At 63.2% G+C, this 18,527-nt stretch overlaps 1 protein-coding gene across 5 annotated transcripts in view; it reads left to right on the forward strand.

Moving 5' to 3' along the window:
• The window catches only part of ARHGEF10 (Rho guanine nucleotide exchange factor 10), a 99,966-nt gene extending 85,350 nt beyond the window's left edge, over positions 1-14,616 (forward strand). For all 5 annotated transcript variants that reach the window (XM_072775770.1, XM_072775768.1, XM_072775771.1 and 2 more), the window contains 4 exons: positions 846-988; positions 4,211-4,385; positions 9,699-9,821; positions 13,245-14,616. In XM_072775770.1, the coding sequence (XP_072631871.1) occupies positions 846-988; positions 4,211-4,385; positions 9,699-9,821; positions 13,245-13,744 (941 nt within the window). In that variant the 3' untranslated portion in view covers positions 13,745-14,616. The remainder of the gene's footprint in view (positions 1-845; positions 989-4,210; positions 4,386-9,698; positions 9,822-13,244) is intronic.
• The last annotated feature ends 3,911 nt before the right edge of the window (positions 14,617-18,527 follow it).

Below are 18,527 nucleotides of genomic sequence, written 5' to 3' on the forward strand. Positions count from 1 at the left end.
GGTGGCTTAATTAACGGTCACCTTGAAAATCGAAGAATGTGTTTTAGTGTTTCGCAGGGTAATTACACAGTCACCTTGAAAACGTACGTTAAGTCTTCCTGTAAGTATCGTTCATTGCCATCCCGGCACTGGTTGACTCACATGTCCTTTAAAGCGCGACGACCCTCGTCCGTAGGTCTCTGAAGATAGTTTCAACCGAAGTGTTTCCTCACCGCATGAGCTTCAGGAACGGAGCGAGCTCCTGAGATGGGAGGAAAGCCTCCTGCCTCAGTTCTGACTTTAATCCAGGGGTGACGTGGTCGGTCCCGACGGGACAGTAGCTAGAAGGCGTCTCGGAGGTGGACGCAGGCGCAGGGTCGGACGCAGACCCCTGGCTACGGCCGTCATGTCGTGTGGGGTGGCGGTAGATGGTGGGACTTCTGCTGTGCTGAGCGGCCCGACCGCCTCGTCACTCCTCGCGCTCCCACGGCAGCCTCGGGGGCACGGGGCGGCATCACCCCCAGGTCACGGAGGAGAGAGCTGAGGCTTGGGCTGGGCCGCGTGGGCCACCCACGCGCTGGGTGGGACGGGAACGCGGCTCCGTCTCCCTCACTGGGCTAGATCCTTCGTGGAGATGGCGCCCGGGACCAGGCGTGCGCGTCGGACTTGCCGGTGGCAGCGTGCTTGTCAGAATGGTCGTGGGGCGCCTGGTTGGTTTGTGAGTCTTGACCCCGGGCAGGAGTTCCAGCCCACGTTGGGTGTAGACCTACCCCCCCCCCCCAAAGGACCTGGATGAAATGATGTCTGGTCCTTTCCCCCGATCCGTGTGCGTGGATAACTGAAACTAAAATATATATTTTTTTAAGATGGATCCTGGAATTCCGAACCTCAGAAAGTGATAAAATTAGGCGTCTTGCCGGTTCGCAGCCTGGTGATGGCGGAGGACACGTTATGGGCGGCTTCCGGAGGCCAGGTGTTCACCGTCAGCACCGAGACCCACGCGATAGAGGTGAGTCGCCTTAATGAGCGCGGTGCTGCCCCACTTGCCCCCCGAGGCTGGCGGTCGGGAACGCCCGGCCTGTAGGGGATGCCCCCGCCTGCCCCGAGGAGGCTGCCCCGGCTTGTCTGCGGATGACAAGACGCCCTAGATGAGTCCGCTGACTGTGCGGCCACGTCCCTCGGGGAATTGCTGGTGCTTTCCTGCCAGTCCCACAGACGCGCTCCAATGAACACGTGCCCAGTGTGAACGAGGGCGTCTTCGGGGCCCGGGGTCCAGCGGCCCTCGGTCAGTGCAGGAAGGGTCGGGAGACGGCCGGCCGTGGGGGCCGCAGGGCTGCCTCGGGCTCCGCGTCCTCACCCTTCCAGACCTCCCGGGTGGAGGTGATTCTTAAAGCTTACACAGAATCCCAAATTCGAAAGCCGGAGGACGTTCTCTTTACTTTGCGGGGGCGGATCTCCTGTCGGGACACAGGCTTAGAAGTTGCCGTAACAAAGGGAACAATGAATTTCGTAAAGTCTTAGAACTTTCCTGTTCGTGTTCGGTGAGCGTGCGTGTGCTTGTAGAGAAAGGTTTGTAAGTGACAGGTGGAGGCGTTTCGCCCGCCTGCGACCCAGAGTCGTGTCCTCGCGGAGCCCCGCCGCCCGCGACCCTCTGTCCCCTGCCCTCTGAGCAAGCTCAGGCGATAGAGCTGTTTCCTGAGCTGGGGCGGTGAGTTGGAGCCCGGGTTGCCTCGACCTCCACCCGCGCAGTAAAGTGGTCTCTGTGGGCTCTGAGGCTCCGTCCTGGGGACTCCACGGAGGAGCAGCAGCGGGTCAGCGGGTAGGGCCTGGGGCCGTTGGCAGCACACGCAGGGACACGCGCGTGAAAGCTGTTGGGACGCACTTGGCCTGGTCTGTGCTCGCAGAAGGTGGGACGTCAGCCTTGCGCCCGGGAGCACCGTCACGGGGTCGCGGGCGGCTGACCGCGGGGGAGGCCGAGGGGCGTCACCAGGTGCCTCCCCTGCACGCGCGGGGTCTGCACTTCCTGTCGGACTGACAAGCGTGTCCGCACCTGGCCCTGGAAGTGCCTCTCTGCGTCCGGCCTAGCCCTGCCTCCTAAAGCCGGCGAGAGCCAGCCGCGGCCGTGCCTTGGGGCAGGTGGCAGGACGAGGAGAGTCGCGGCCTCGATGCCATGAGCACGGAGGGCAGAGCCGCAGGAGGCCGGCCGGGCAGAGCGGGCATCCCGAGAAGGCAGGCGTGGTGCCTCGTGGGGGGAGGGTGTGTGCGCCAGGACCACGGCGAGGCGGGAGGTGAGGTTGGTGCAGGTGCACCCAGAGGGCACCTCACGCTCGGTACCGAGGAGCTTGGAGTAATGTCCCCGGGTCACCCACTCGCAGCGGCCTGCTGGAGGCGTCCGTGGAGGGCCGCGCGTGTCCTTTCCAGCCGGGACCCCCTCTTCGCCAAGTGCGATGCTGAGCCCCTGAGGGATCTTACCGTGCAGCGGGTGTCACAGGGCCGCGTTCCCCAGGGTCACGACCAGCCGCCCAGGGGGAGCTGCCAGAGACCACCCACGAGGAGGAGGAGGAGGAGTGAGGTGGCCGCGCAGACACGCACCACCCACCGTGAGGTGCAGAAGGCGCAGCCCCCGCGGTCCCGGGCAGTGACCCCGCGCAGAGTGCTCCTGCGGCCTTCGGGGCGCTTGTCACGGAGGCACATGATGGGACTGGAGGACCAACAGGGAAATAAGAAGCAGTGGAAGGTGGACGCGCCCAGCTGCAGCTCCTGGGAACGTTCTAGAAAGCCGGCTCTGGGCCCCACCCCCGCCTGCTGGATTCATCAAGGGCCAGAAACCTGTTGGGGAGGAGACACCGCGGCTGTGCTGCCTGACACTCGGGGAGCACTGGGAGGTCCTTCCCGTGCTCCCCATGGCACTGCCCTGCCTCCCCGAGGCCGTTTTCCAGGGAGCGGTGACCGCGTGGCCCGTGGGGAGCGGCTGTGGCACGGGCGGCAGTCTTGGCGGGCAGTGGTCATGGCAGGCAGTGCCGGCCTGTCCTCGCGGGGCAAGGGGGCGCATGCAGGGCTGTGCATCGGGCGCCCCGTCCTCCCCCGGCCCCATCTGTCAGCCCCATGGGTGGACATGCGGCGTGGGGGTTGCCCATCCGCTTCCTGCAGGCCTCGTCCTGGGAAGCCTGTGCCTGGAAGAGAAAAACAGAACTTCTTCCCTGAGAAGCCCAACCGGAGGGTAGAGCCTCGCGTGTCCCGGTGGCAGCTGTGGGGGGCGGTCTGGGCCGCCCGCCGCTGATGGACGTGCTCACCGTCGGCTCAGCTCGTGGTGTGTCACGCGGGCTGCGGGTGCGGGGTTTAGCCCGGCGCCCCCCTCTGTGGGCGTAGGCACGGCATGTCCTCAGCTCTGCACAGCCCCGAGCTCAGAGGAGGAAGCCCTCCGCGTAGAGGAGGCATCCGTGGATGCCCATCTTGCAGCTGATCCTCCGGGCGTCCCCCCGTGCCCCTTCTCCACAGCTGTCAGGCGGGGCCAGCCCCTGCCCAGGGCTGGCCCACCCCCTGTCCGGGGCTGGCCCCTCTCATGGGGCCTCAGAGCCGCTCGCCAGGGTGAGCGGGGCACACGGGGCAGAGTCGGCCGGAAGCTCTGGAAGGAAAGGCCTGGTCCCACGGGAGTAGCAGGAGCCTTTGGGGACTCGGCCGGGGTGGGCGGGGACCCAGAGACCTGCGGGCGGCCCAGGAGCGCTCAGGGCGGTGGGGACAGGCAGAGCGGGCTTTGGGGAACCCGAGTCCCAGGGCCCTGCTGGCCTCCCGCCTGTGGAGCTTTGCGTTCCCGGACCTTCCCCCACGTGCCCCGGAGGCCCTCCCTCGCCTTCCTGCTCTGGGCAGCCTGCCAGGCCCAGGGACCCCGCCTCCACGGTGGGCAGGCCTTCCAGCGGGCTCTTGGGGGCTGCGTGTGCGCCCACGTGGGTCCCACAGATGCCGTCAGGCTCCAGGAAGCACTTGCACCTGCTGGGGAACCGTAACGGGTGGGCTGACTGCTCGGGTGTCTGGTTTCCGTGTGCAGCGCCCTCGCTGTGGGTCCCTGGGTCACAGCGAGCTGCTCTGGGGTGCCCGCTGGACGCCCGTGGCCGGTTCAGCCGTGTGACCCGGCGTCTGAGTCGCGGCTTGGGGCTGGGGGCAGCTGCTCCGACGCCGGGTCCAGGCTCCGGTGCCCCCAGACCCCGTTGACCGCGTCCCTTGACCTCCGCAGAGCCAGCTGGAGGCCCACCAGGAGGAAGGCATGGTCGTGTCTCACATGGTCATCGCTGGCGTGGGGATCTGGCTCGCCTTCACCTCCGGGTCCACGCTTCGCCTCTTCCACACCGAGACGCTCAAGCATCTTCAGGACATCAACGTAGCCACCCCCGTCCACCACATGCTCCCAGGTGATCAGACCCGGACGGGGCGGGTCCCGGGGAGGAGAGGGCGTCAGGGGGGCACGGAGCGCAGGCACGGCCCCCTCGGGGCGAGGGCACAGAAGTGCATCCTGCGTTAGCTCAGGCCCGGGTAAGGCCCCGTTCTTAGAGTCGGAAACCCTTGACCGTGGACGTTTCTCGTACTTAAAGCTGATGAGACCGGGCCCTGGGAGCGGGGGCTCGAGCTGAAGAGCAGAGAGAAGGAAGAGCAGCGGGGCAGAGCGGGCTCCCGGGAGCCAGAGGGGCAGCCTCATGGCCGAGCCCGCCAGGCCCAGAGCAGGAAGGAGGCCCTGGCGGGGGAGAAGACGAGCAGAGAAGCGGGACTGCGGGAGCGGCAGGTGGCTGCTGCGTGTGCGGGTAGCTCGTGTGCGTGCACGGAGCTGCCGTGTTGCTTGTAGCTGGTGGGTGCGTAGCTGGCGTGTGTGCGTGAGCTAGTGCGGGTGGACGCATGGATCTAGCGTGTGAATGTGCGTGGCTGTCGCGTGTGAGCACGTAGCTGGTGTGCACCTACGCACGCGTGTGGCACGTCTGCCGCGTATGCATAAGCACGTGGTTACCTTGTGCGTAAGCGGGCAGGCAGTGGGTATCAGCAAGCGCCCGGTATTTATAAGCGTGTTGATGACGTGTATATGTGCGTAGGTAGCGTGTGGTCCCGCGGCCGGTACCTCGTGTAGCTGGTGCGTGTGACCTTGTAGCTCGAATGTACTCATGTGTCCGGTGTGCATAAGCGTGTAGTTAGCGCACGTACATCACGTGTAAGCGTGTGGCTGCTGCATGTGTGTGGCACGTGGCTGGTGTGTGCGTGCACGGAGGGGTACGTGTGAGCATGTCACCGATGCGTGTGGGCACACGGCTGGACGCGTGTAAGCAGGTGGCTGCTATGCAGGAGCTGAGGGGCAGAGGGGAAGAGGCCAGCGGGGTTGTGGCCGAGAGTGTGCAAGGAGCAGCCCGCAGGGGACGGAGGGAGGGTCCGTGGGGACCCGCTCTGGCCCAGAGAAGCAGTGGCCTGGGGCACAACCGATTAGGGGGAAGGAGGGCCGGGAAGTCTGAGCCTCAGGGCCTGGGTTGTGGGGCCACAAAAGCCCTGTAACGTTGCACGTGGTGCTGCGGAGCAGAGCGGCCCCGTAGGAAGTTGGGAGGAGCATGTGGCACGTGGCCGAGGAGTCAGGAAAGGGGTGTAGTTGGGGAGATCATCACCCGGTGGGCGGTGAGGGACAGGGACGGGGCAGAGGGTGACAGGTCAGAATCAGGCCCCACCCTGAGGAGGTGAGAGGAGGCTGCAGAGTCAGAGGGAGCCCTGCAGTGCGCAGATATCCAGGGGGCTGGGATGGGGTGGGGGGGAGTAGGCGGGGGGGGGGCCAGGTGGGGGATGGCCAGGGGAGGAAGGGCCAGGTGGGGGGGCTAGGCAGGGGGGCCCAGGGGAGGAAGGGCCAGGCACGGGGGGCAGGTGGGGGGGGCCAGGCAGTGGAGGCAGGTAGGGGAAGGGTGGCCAGGTGGTGGGGGGCTAGGCGGGGGGCCCAGGGGAGGAGGGGCAGGTGGGGGACGGCCAAGCACGTGGCCTGAGAGCAGGTGTGTGCCTGTGTGCACACGTGTGCATGCACCTGCGGGGTGCAGCTGTGTGCATGGGGGTGTGTGGGCGTGTGAGAGCGTGTGGACACCCGTGTGGGCGTGTGCATGTGTGAGGTGTGACTGTGCAGATGAGAGCCGTGGGTTTAGTGTGGGGCGTGTGTGGGCGTGTGAGGGAGGAGCTTCGCGGCAGAGATTGAGTCTGGACTTCGGCTTGGCGGAGCCCGTAGCCAACGGCGCCAGGCGCCCCGGTCAGGTTGCCTCGTGATCGACCGCACGTGTTCGGCAGCGTCTGCGTCCTGTAAGCGCATGAGCATGGAGAAAACCTCTTAGAACGGTCGGGGCCCCTGCCCCGCGGGCCGTGGAGCGAGTGGTCAGTCTCACACGTGCGACGCGAGTTCTGTTCCGACCGGGTAGCCTGTGTGTACGCGTGTGCGTTTAAAAGTGGCGAGACTGGTGGTGTCAGCGGGAGGTCTCGCGCTGGTGTTGGTGTCGATCGGTTGGTGCTTGTTGGGCAGCTGGTGGCTGGTTGCTGGCAGGTCGGTGGCTGGTGGCTGGAACGTGGTGAAGGTGCCGTGGCTTAGGCAGAAGGCGCTAGAGGAATAGTCACCGTGGATGCGGGGGAAGCAGGGTGGTTTGGGGTCGGGTCTAGAGAGCCTGGATCAGGGGAGGACCGTGGAGTTGGGGACGGGGGCGGGGGGACCAGGCAGCGGGAAACAGGCCAACGTCGGGGCTGGGTGAGGCCGAGAGCTGTTCCTCTGCTGTTTGACACACAAACCGCTGCAGGCGTGCGGCCCACGTGAAGGCGCACACTCTCCACCTCGTGGCCGTGTGTGCCCGCGTGTGCGTGTGGCGAGGAGACAGCGCAGGCGTGACTCTGACAAGTGTCTCCTTGGAGAACGCAGGCGCTTCTGTGCTGTGAGGAGACCCGGTTGCGTAAGGTCCGGGTTGGCAGCCAAGTGGCCCGCGGCCGCCCTGGGCCTGTGAGCACACGGGAGCTGCGCTGGGGCTGCGACGGCCTCTCTCTTGCACACGTGCTGGTAGGGCAGGTGCTGGCGCCGGGCTCTGCGTCACGGAGGGCATGACACTGGGCCCGTCCCGGGGGCGGTGCTGGGAGCCCCGACCCGCTGTCACCTCACGCTCGCTCCCCGAGGTCGCGGCGGGTCGTGGCGGGTCCGGACCCCCAGAGGCCAGCACCCCCAGGGCCGCCGTCCGCCCGGCCCTGCCCCCTCGTCCACACCGCCCTCCTTCCATTCTCACGCCCTCTTCGTGGTGGTTTCAGCCTCCAGCCCACGGCTCCCGTGTTTGTGCAGCTGCATGGCTCTGCGAGTGCCGGTCACGGCCACATGGGCCCTGGCGGGGCCTAGCGGGGGTGCAGCGAGTCCCCGAGCGCGGCCTCCCGGTCACAGCACCGCCCCCGCTGCCGGGTTCCCCTGCCCGGTCTTCACGCCAGTCTCTCTCCAAGGCCGACACACCTGTCGCTGACCCCGTCCCCCCGAATCCCTTGCCTCTGTGCTCCAGCGCGTGGGGGTGTTTTACACCAGACCTGTGTCTCCCGCTCCCCTCGGAGGTCATCGCCCCTGCAGCTGAACAGCCTAGGGGGAGGGTGGGCGTGCGAGTGGGATTTAGCTCCGCTCAGGGCCAGGTGGCATCTGTCACGCCTCCCCTTCCGTCGTAGCAGCCGTCTCAGCCTCGGGCCGGGTCCCCAGCGACGGGCCCTGGTGCACCCCACTTTCCCCCAGAAGTCGTGGCGCGTGTCTCTCGCATGCAGAGGCGCCTGGGCGGGGGGTGCTGGGCTGTCGCTCACGGGCACTGCTGGGGACGGCCCGGCGGCTCATGTGGACACCGCGTCCTGCACGTGTCGCGGCGCCAGCCTCCCGAGGGCCGTGTCCTGCGTGTAGTGGGCACGGGAGGCAGCCTCTGGCGCTGTCGCTGGCCGGCGAGATTCCGGGGCCTTCTGAAGGTGAAGCCTCCCCAGGCAGGAGGAGCAGACGTCAGGGGTGAAATCGAGGCTGTGACTCAGGCCCTTCCCCGAAGTCGCTCCGTGGAGTCGGTGCTGCTGCCGGGGCTTGAGCCGTGCTCCAGGACGTCGGTGCAGCGCCCGCAGGGCGGCGCCTCCTGCTCACAGTTCAGTGCTGCGGACCCTCGCGCCCACGCTCCTCGGCACAGACCGCGTCCCACTTCACACCATCTGGCAGGCGACGGGGAGCCGCTGGTCAGGAGCACGCGGACCCCGTGGAGCAGACTCCGGGTTAGAAGGCGCAGGGTTCCCTGCAAAGACGTCGCACGGACCTGCTGCCTGTGGGTCGTGAGCAGTGCAGCTGCTTCCCCTGTGACGTGGGCTTTCCTGCTTTGTCCGGAAGGTCCAAGGGAGAATATTTTGGCAGAAAAGTTGTGAAAGGTCGTGGTAAGCCAGCCCCTCCGTGTCCCCACCGCGTGGGCACCTTGCCTCCCAGGAGAGACCTCGCCGCATAGAAAGGCCAAATGAGGTTTTTTAAAAAAAATCAGTGTAACTTTAGAAAGGACGTGCGTGGACCACATCAAGAGGAAGTTGAGCAGATGGGAGCGGAGTCGGGACCAGCTGTGAATCAGCAAAGCCGAGGGAGGGGCCTGGCGTCGTCAGGGCTCGGGGCTGGCCGGGGCCCACCAGCAGCAGCCCCACCGGGTGCCGACCACGCTCTGAGGCTCGGGGCCGCGTCCGTCGCCCGTCGAGGTGTCCAGCACGAGCACAGAGGCGAGCCTCCCGGCAGCTCCCATCCCACTTGGTAGTCGGGGTGGGAGTTGGTTTCATCCACTTCAGAAACTGCCTGCGCACGTGTCCCTATAGCTTTACACGTATTTGACCCCAAACAGAGTCGCACGCAGCGCCCGCCCAGCTCCAAACCCAGTCCCCCGAACAGGCTTCTGGGGAACAGAAACCCCGTTAGCTTTCAACCAGCACGTGAGTCTACACTGACAGACAAAACTGAATCTTTTTGTTTATGTAGGTTTAGTTTGAGGTTTTGGAGGGTTTCTGGGTGTTTTTTTGTTTGTTTGTTTTTTGCCATCGCAAGGGAAGTCGTAAGAGCGGCCGTGTCGCTCTCCCTGTGGCCTCGGTGTTGGCCCGTCTGCATGTGTTTTCAGCAAGGTGAGCTGCAGGTGGGCCGCAGACGTGCAGAGTAGCCGTCAGGCCTGCGGGGAGGAGAGCACACCGACCCTCGGGGCCGCGGGCAGGCTGGACCGTTCTCATGTATGCCTGGCCTGACAGCCCACAGGGAAGGCTGGGAGCCCCTGAACATCCTGGAGGCCGGGATCCCGCCCGGGAGCCCCCCGTGGGGCGGCACCGCAGGGCCTTCGCCGTCAGACCAAGCGCAGGAGCAGCCAGAGCTGGGAAGGCCTTTCCGGCTGCGCTGTGTCCTGTGAGCGTTGCCCAGGCCGCTGCCCGCACCGAGCCCGGGGCCGCGGGAAGCCACCTGCTGGGGCGCGGGGTGCAGGGGCCGCTCTCCCGGAGGGCGTGGCCACCACCTGGGTGCCCAGGATGGAAGCGGCGCCCGGCCCTCCTCTCTCCCTGCCGCGGTCGTGGGCACAGCGCATGGTTGAGGCCTGGGGGCCCGGCGAGCGCCCCACCTGCAGGCCGTGGCATTTCCAGGCCGGGCGCCCGGTGCCTGCGCCCGGTGCCTGCCCCCGCGCAGTGCCGCTGCCGAGACCAGAGCCCGTTCCCCTCCCCTCTCTCCCCAGGGCACCAGCGCCTGTCCGTGACCAGCCTGCTCGTCTGCCACGGCTTGCTGATGGTGGGCACCAGCGTGGGCATCGTGGTGGCCTTGCCCGTGCCCCGGCTGCAGGGCATCCCCAAAGTGACTGGTGAGTGGTCGCGGCTGCGTGCCTGTGCCTCCCGGCCCCGTCCCGCCCTCCGGCCTCCAGAAGCCCCGCGGTCTCCGTCGCGCTTTCGTGTCCCGGGAGCTGCTTAAACGGCGTCAGTTATTTGGGCTTTTTTCCCTTTTCGCATACTCTGTAGTCTGAGTCTGTTCATTTGCATCCTCAGTTCTTTCTTTTATTTTTCTGCTTCTTGGGGCCCAGGGAGAATTTTACCCCAGGAATGTGTTTTCATGTCACCTCAGTCGCTACCTATTACTCTCCGTCATTTACATACGGTCTTGCTCAATGGCGTGGATGCTTTTTATGCTTCACACCGCAAAGAAGGAAGCTCAGCATCCAAACAAGCTGCGGTGCCCTTTTTCTGCAATGTTGGTAGGAGTTCAAACGGGCGCAGTCTCTTCGGGACACAGCTTGGCATTTTGGATCCTAAGCCTGAAAACGCTCTTGTGTCTGGATTCAGGATTTTTCAGTTGAGAAATCTGCCTGGCGAAGCAGCCAAGTCCATGAACAAAGCAAGATGCAAATAGAGATACTTGACACGGCATTCGGTTTTCCGTAGCACAAAATAGGACACGACTTCAAAATCAGGGGTGAAGAGATGTGTAAGAAAAGGCTGTAGTGGGTTTTAGAACATAATGAGCTGGTGCAGGTGATGTTTGAGTGATCACAGAGCAGTGTCAAGTCTATAAGGAAAACCAGGATCTCAAATTTTATTTTTTTAAAATATTTTATTTATTTATTTATTCATGAGAGATCCACAGAGAGGGGCAGAGACACAGGCAGAGGGAGAAGCAGGCTCCCCGTGGGGAGCCCGATGTGGGACTCGATCCCAGGACCCCGGGGTCATGCCCTGGGCCGAAGGCAGGTGCTCAACTGCCAAGCCACTCGGGCTGCCCAGGGTCTTAAATTTAATGTTGATTACATGGTATCAGCCACGTGGGAAAAAAAATCTCGGAGAAAAAGATTTATGGGAAACTCACCAGGATGTTTATGAGGTTCTGTTTCCGCAGTTTCTTCCTAATGACAACTCTAGGACGTTTCATGGGACTCCTGTCATGAACAGGTCTGTGCTTCACAGAAATGACCCACCTGTAGGGCTAAGGATCCCAGTTTTGTTCATTCGTCTCCTGTTTTCTGTTTTTCTTATGATCTATATTTTGCACACACACAACATTGCGTGGAATGGATGTGCGCAGGCTCCGTGGTGGTGAAGGGGTCACGCCCACCTGCAACTGGTGCGGGACTGGGGTGTCACCCTGACCCAAGGTGCCCCTTCCCCCCACGATCGTGCTTAACTCTCCTCCGCGGCTCACGCGTGCCCTCATCATCATGTGTCTTACCTGCATGTTTACGAGCTGTTTGCAGCTCTTCATGTTGCATGAAATGTCCCTGCTCGAACCGGCCTGATGGCGTCTGAGGTGCACGTCAGGCGTGGAGCCGGGTGTGTAGGTACGCACGTGCTCTCCTTCCCTAGGTGGCAGGGAGAGGTGTCCTCAGGTTGTCAGGTCGGTGACACCTCCTGCACTGGTGTCTGAGCCTTCCCACCCCCGGGGTTCCCACCAGCACCTGCTGTTTTCAGCCCTGCCCGGGGGAACGGGGGAACAGCAGCTCGCCTTGCGCCCGGCTAAAGAATCCTGTAATTTGATCTGCTTTGGCCAAGGTGGGATGAAGGGAGGGCTCAGGCCCGTGTCAGCCCTAAAGCATCTGGTTAGAAGGGCACACATTTCCCATGTCCCTGTTGCCTCACCTGTGAAGCAGTTGAAAGCCTGGACACTGTGGTCCCCCGACAACATGGGGCCAGGGCACTCGGGGAGGGGGAGTAATGGATGTTTCAGAAGAGACCTCTGGGTGGTTTCTGACATGTGCTCTTGGGTTAGGTAAGGATTTTAAGATTAAATTCACATCGCTCTTAAATCCCCCCTAGATAGCTGGAGGGATGGATGGATGGATGGATGGATGGATGGATGGATGGATGGATAGATGGATAGATGGGTGGGTGGATGGATGGATAGATGGATGGATGGATGGGTGGATGGGTGGATGGACGGATGGGTGGACAGATGGATGGACGGATGGGTGGATGGATGGACGGATGGATGGATGGATGGGTGGACGGATGGATGGATGGGTAGAGGGATGGATGGGTAGAGGGATGGATGGGTGGATGGATGGGTGGATGGACGGATGGATGGACGGATGGGTGGACGGATGGATGGATGGGTAGAGGGATGGATGGGTGGATGGATGGGTGGATGGACGGATGGATGGACGGATGGGTGGATGGGTAGAGGGATGGATGGGTGGATGGATGGGTGGATGGACGGATGGATGGACGGATGGGTGGATGGATGGATAGATGGATGGGTGGATGGATGGATAGATGGATGGATAGATGGATGGACGGATGGGTGGATGGGTAGAGGGATGGATGGGTGGATGGATGGGTGGATGGACGGATGGATGGACGGATGGGTGGATGGGTAGAGGGATGGATGGGTGGATGGATGGGTGGATGGACGGATGGATGGACGGATGGGTGGATGGATGGATAGATGGATGGGTGGATGGATGGATAGATGGATGGATAGATGGATGGACGGATGGGTGGACGGATGGATGGACGGGTGGACGGATGGGTGGATGGATGGATGGGTGGGTGGAGGGATAGATGGATGGACGGATGGGTGGATGATGGACGGAGGGATGGATGGGTGGATGGAGGGATGGATGGGTGGATGGATAGATGGATGGACAGATGGGTGGATAGATGGACGGATGGATGGACGGATGGACGGACGGGTGGACGGATGGACGGATGGATGGACGGGTGGACAGATGGACGGGTGGATGGACGGACGGATGGATGGATGGATGGATGGTAGGTAGATAGATGATAGTCAATGATCAATGACAGATGATAGATGATAAAAGGTAGATGCATGGATGGATGGATGAGTGATTGATCAATCCTCAGGTTAATTAAAACCATGGAGGGAGCTCATTCTAAGCCATGGAACCCTCTGGTACTGAGACATGGCAAGAAGCTACTGGCCCTTTAAACCTCTTGTGCCTAAAACCAACCCATTTCCAGCATTTAATTTTTCAGTCAAGACTTAGGTCCCTGTCTGCAGGGAGTGGGCAGGGAGGCCCCTTACGGGGCGCAGGGCGGCGGTGCTCTGCGGGGCCCATGTGGGCATCAGGATCTCAGACCCTCGCTGCGGATGTTTCCGTGGATCCGCTGCAAGTCCTTGAGAGTGCGCGGCCGGGCAGCTCTCCTCACTTGACGCTGTGCCTGGTATCGGAGTTCCACGGGGGTTGGGGTGGCTCGGACGAGAGAGGGGGGTGCCTGTTGATTTCTCTGTGATTCCGTCTGTTGCATGCGGCCGTTGCCGACTGATCCCTGCTCAGGAAGAGGCATGGTCTCCTACCACGCGCACAACGGGCCCGTCAAGTTCCTGGTCATGGCCACCGCTGCCCTCAAGACGGACAAGGACAAGCCCACGGACAGCCCGCCAGCCTGTGCGGACCCCCAGGAGGAAGAGCAGAAGGACGTGCCCCCCAGCGAGGGCCCGAGTCAGGGCAGCCCGGACGCCGTCTGGCTGGGCGCCTCGCTGGGGGCCGGGACACACAGGAGTGAGGTCTCGTCGTCGTCCGGGTCCCTGACGCCGTCGCAGGGCTCGGGCTCCCTGGAGCCCAGGTCGGAGGAGAGCGTCGTCTACGATCTCCTGCGGCTGCCCAGCGTCCTGCCGGGCAGAGGGCGACGGGCCAGGAGGGCGAAGGCCAGCTCGGTGCTGGTGGTGTGCGGGGGCCAGGGCCACCGCAGGGTGAGCCGGAGGGCCCGGCAGCAGCGGCCCGAGGAGCTGGCCGCCTCCGTCATGGTGTGGCAGGTGCCGCTGCTGACCGCGTGAGCCCAGGCAAAGCCGTCGGGCCGCCTGGCGTCCTGGTACCTGCGGGCTTGCGGGGAGTCCGGCGCACTCGGTAGCACGGAGATGCCTTGACCGTTCTTAGGACGTCTCCCTCGGCTCAGAGCCGCCGCCTTTACTTCTCCCGCGTGTCTTCAGATTCCCGAGTAGAGCTCGTGGTGGCAAAGGGGGCCGGTCCGCACATGACAGGCTCCGCTTTCTGCAGTGAGCTGGGATGTCCAACGTGCGGGGTGTGCTGTGTGTATATTTTAACAAAGTAGTGTTTTTATATATTTTTTTTCTATTAAAAATTAACAGTTAATGTTTTAGGGAACCAAACGATCTGTAACGTTTCACAAATAACGTTTGCTTCGAACCAAAATGCTCACCCCTTCACCTGTGCGTAGACTCCAGCGTCCACGCCAAAATCCTTCCTCCTCACGTCAAGTGGTATGGGTGCCCGTGCTGGAAAGCCCACGTCTCCCAGGTGTGCTGGGCGGCCCCTTCATGGTGCTCGCCGGGGCTGCGGGCGGCCAGCCGTGGGACTCAGGCCGCACAGCTGCCTGCGTGCTGGGTGTCCCGCAGGTGCCCCGGGGCCCGCGGGCGTCTCGGGGTGTGCGGGTGAGCGTGAGTCCCCGACGCTCCACGTGGGTTTATGTATCGTGTTGTACTTACCGAGTGGTTTACAAACGTTAATGCGGGCGTCACCGGAAGTAAGCTCCTCAGCACTTTACAGATAAGAATGCTAACTTTATGACTTGGCCAAATATTCTCCAAGGTGCACATGTACCCCCACGTGAAAGTAATATCTCCTGAAGCTTTCTCAAATTGTTAGCTGCTACCTTAAGTCATAAATAAAGTTTTTATTTAAAAATACAGTACCCGGATTGCCTTTTTTTTTTTGTCCACAAAACACGAAGGAGGGCCTTAGGTTCTGGTGAGTTCAGGGCTGGTCCGCTGCCCCCCCCCCCCCCCCCCCACCTGCTGGCTTGAGAGGTGTGAATCCCGGAGACTGTCCGAGTGCGTGGAAAAGCACGCGTGATTGGAGGTAGGTGCTGAGAAACTGAGACTCACGTACTTGGCAGTTTGAGCTTTGAGTGACGTCCTGAGTTGAATGAATTTAATGTCAGTTATGAAGAGAAGTGCCTGTTGTAGACCAAACATCCTGATATTTGTGCCCAGTAAACAGTGGCGTTTCTTGGCCTTTTCGTGGGCCAAATAAAACAGAAGTGCCCTGATGTGTGTTCTATTTAAACCTTGATACTCAGAGATTTTTGGTCTTGATCGATATCTCCAAAAACTCAAAAATAGCAAGTTTTCCTGTGTCAATAAAAAAAAAGTAACGGTTGAGGTTTGCATGTGTAATACTGATGTATTTAGGAAAACCTCCCACGATGCCACGTATCATACTCACGTGCCCGAAGCCTTGCAGGGCCTGTTGGGCTCCACGCAGCAAGGGCCTTCCCTTTGGGGCCGTAATTGTCTCCCGTCCCCACCGCCCGGGAGCCCCGTGCGCCGCCTCCTGCGCCCTGAGAGCTGGTGAGCGCATAGTGCCTGGGACTCGCCGGCCTGCCTTGGGGGACGCTGCGGCCCCTCCGGCCCCTCCGGCTCCTCACACGCCCTGGGGCAGCAGCCATCACCGCTCCGGGGCCCAGGAGGCCTGAGCTGGGGTCCATGTGCCTCCGCGTGGGGTTGGCCCCTGGCACCCCAGTGGCATCCTGGGACCTGCGGTGTCGACCCACAGGTGCAGGTGAGTGTGGACCAGAGCTGTGCACGGGAAGTGTGCCCCAGGGGAGGCCACAGATGCCAGCCCAAGTGATGCCAGGGGTGCTGTCCCGACTCCTGGGGACTCCAGCCACTTGCTCTGATCAGCCACCCCCGCCCCCTGCCCCCCTCAGCCCCCCACTCCTTAGAGCCCCCAGCCTCCCTCGAGCCCTCCCGGCCCCTTGGGGTCCTGCTCCCCACGTGCTCCCAGCCCCCCTCGGGCCCCCGCCTCCCTCGTGCCCACTGCTCCCCTCGGCCACCCTGTCCCTTCGGGTCCTGCTCCCCACATGCTGTCAGGCCCCCTTGGGCCCCCTGCTCCCCTCGGGCCCCTGCCCCCCTGGCCTAGGGCCCAAGCTGATGGACCCGCTCCAGCAGCTGTCCAGAGGTGCTGGCCCAGCTCTGAAGCTCGGCAGATAAGGGGCTGCTGAGGAAAGTTGGGGCGAGAAGCCGGGTGGGCAGACAAACTGCCTGGCCCGTACCCCCTGGGAGCCCGCAAGGCCTCCCCGCCCCAGGCCTGCGCTGCCCTCCATCGCACCTGCCTGTGAACCTGTGAACAAGACATCGGCCCAGCAGGAGCCTCCCCAACCTATCTATGGGGAGTGGGGCCCCCCTGGGCCGACTTGGCACAGAGAGGGGTGACCGGAAGCGAGAGGAGCCCTGGCGGAGTCGGGGAGCAGGTGGGCCACACGCACACTGGCAGGACCGCGAGCCTGGAGAACTGGGGGGTCCTGGGGAGTCTGCAGACCGTCCTGACGGTCCTCAGCGGGACCCCTCCAGGAGCTTGCCCTGGGCCCTGATACCAGGTCCCCAGTGAGTGGGGGGCTGCCCTGGAGGCCTGCAGGCACGGGGGGGGGGGGCCCTGACAGGGCTCTGCTCTGCTGGGGCGCTCGCTGCACCACCTCCCACTCCGTCCTGGATGGGGACACCCCACCTCCTCCTGTCTCTGCCCCCTGACCCCCTGACCTCCAGGTCAGGGCTGGCTGGACCAGGTCCCCCTCCCTCTCTGAGCTGACAGGTGTTGCAGAGCCCCCCACCCCCACCCCCGGACCCAGTTCTGACTTGATGCACTCGGACTCCTGCAGGGCCTCCTGGGTCCGGGCACAGTCCTTTCTGCAGTCTCAGACTCTGGGAGGCATTTTCCTGAGCTCATGGTTTCCTCTGCAGCCCTGCTTCGGGCGGGGCGGGGCGGGGGGTCGGGGTTCCCGCAGGGAGGCAACGTCCGGAAGCCCGGGCGAGGCCCCCAGGCCCCTCCGCCGGCAGAGGGTCCTTTCAGGCCCTTTGGGGACTCGGGGCCTCTTCTGGTTCAGGGCACCCAGGCCTGTGGGTTTGCTGGGCCGGGGGGTGTCCTCCTTAGTGGTTGGCCGCAGCACAGCCTGTGGTCAGCGGTCAGGTCGGCCGAGCCTTCCCTGAGTCAGGGGCGGTCACATGCTGGGCTGTTTCTGACAAGCGGCAGAAAAGTGGGATTCCGGCAAATGGAGTCCTCTTTTATTATTATTATTATTATATTATTTCATTTATTATTTTATATTATTTATTATATTATCATTATATTTATTATTTTTTTTTATCGGAGTTCCATTTGCCAACATACAGCATAACACCCAGTGCCCATCCCAAGTGCCCCCCTCAGTGCCTCTTATTTGATTTTCTGAATCGTGCCCTCAAGCATCCCGTGTCCATCAGTATTTTCTAAATTCAATCGGATAAGCGTGTCCTAGATCCTGAGGGAAGTGGGATGATTTCTAGCCAGTTTTCTGAACCGTAAAAGGGACATGGAAGAACTTGCAGATTTTTGGCAACTTTTGGATTTTATGTGCAGGAAAGTGCTTCATAAAATTGGATATTTTTATGGATAAAGGACTCGGGAGTACGGGCATCGCTAGTGACCTACGACTCCGTTACCCGGGACACCCGGCTGTCCGAGGGAGGACAGTGCAGGCTGCCGTCCTGGCCCCGAGCCGCGATGGCCCAGCGGGTGTCTGGACCCTCCGGCCTCCTCCCTGCGCTGACAGTGGAACGTCACCGCCCTCCCCGCCCGTGTGGGCTGACTCGGGGCAGAGGCGCTCCCGCACGGCACCCCGCACCCCGCACCCCGCACCCCGCACCCCGCACCCCGCACCCCGCACCGCGCCTGCACTGCCTCCTCCGTGCTGGCTGCGCTCACCGGCGAGGGGCCGAGTGGACAATGTTCGCTCAGGCGGAAAACAAGAGCGAGAGACCGAGAGCGAGCGACAGCCGGCGGGGCCGCCCCTCTGCTGGGCCCTGGCTTCAGCTCCCGCGGCCTCGAGCTCGGGATTAACCCTTGCAGGGCGCCTCGCAGAACCCTTGGCCTCCCACCGCCCTGGCTGAGCACAGCCCCGGGGCCTTGCGGGGTTCCCCGTGAGTCCCTTGCCCCGGGGACCTGCAGTGGGGCCACGTCCCCTGTTCCTCCTCTGAAGGCGGCCAGCCCTGGGTCCCCGTGAGAAGGTGCAGGCAGGGGCAGGAGGCAGCGGCCTGGGGAGCTCAGCTGACCTCACCTGTCACCTGCCACCTGTCGAGTGAGGGCTGTGACCTTGGCTTGCTCCACACGGGGACCCATCGTCCGGTTGTGCGTCTCGGAGCTGTCTTGCTGTCGGCAGACGCCCTGCGGACACAGCTCCGGGAGGACGTCCAGGCCCCCCTGTGTGGTGAGGCCACCGTGGCGGCCCGAGGGGACCTGATGGGAAGTGGGGGACAGGGTGGGGGGGGTACGGGGTAGGGCAGGGGGGCTGGCTGGGGCTCCTGGGCGGCTGGGGTCGGCGGGTCTGGGGCCTGGCTGCATGGTGGGGCCAACACACGAAGGGCCAGAGCTGGAGCTTCTCTGCGACGGGGCAGCTTTCCCCGCGGTGCCGCCGCCTGCCCGAGACCGCAACATCCTGGGGGCCTCGCGGAGCGCGTGGGCTGTGGGCCGTGGGCGATCTGGAGCGGCCTCGTGCCAGGCGGTGCTCGGGGCAAGGGCACGTGTGCTGGTCCCCGCGGTCCTGCTTCCCTCGGGTCGCTCACGGGG

This window comes from Canis lupus, chromosome 15 (genome assembly GCF_048164855.1).
Source record: "Canis lupus baileyi chromosome 15, mCanLup2.hap1, whole genome shotgun sequence".
Lineage (NCBI taxonomy): Eukaryota > Metazoa > Chordata > Mammalia > Carnivora > Canidae > Canis > Canis lupus.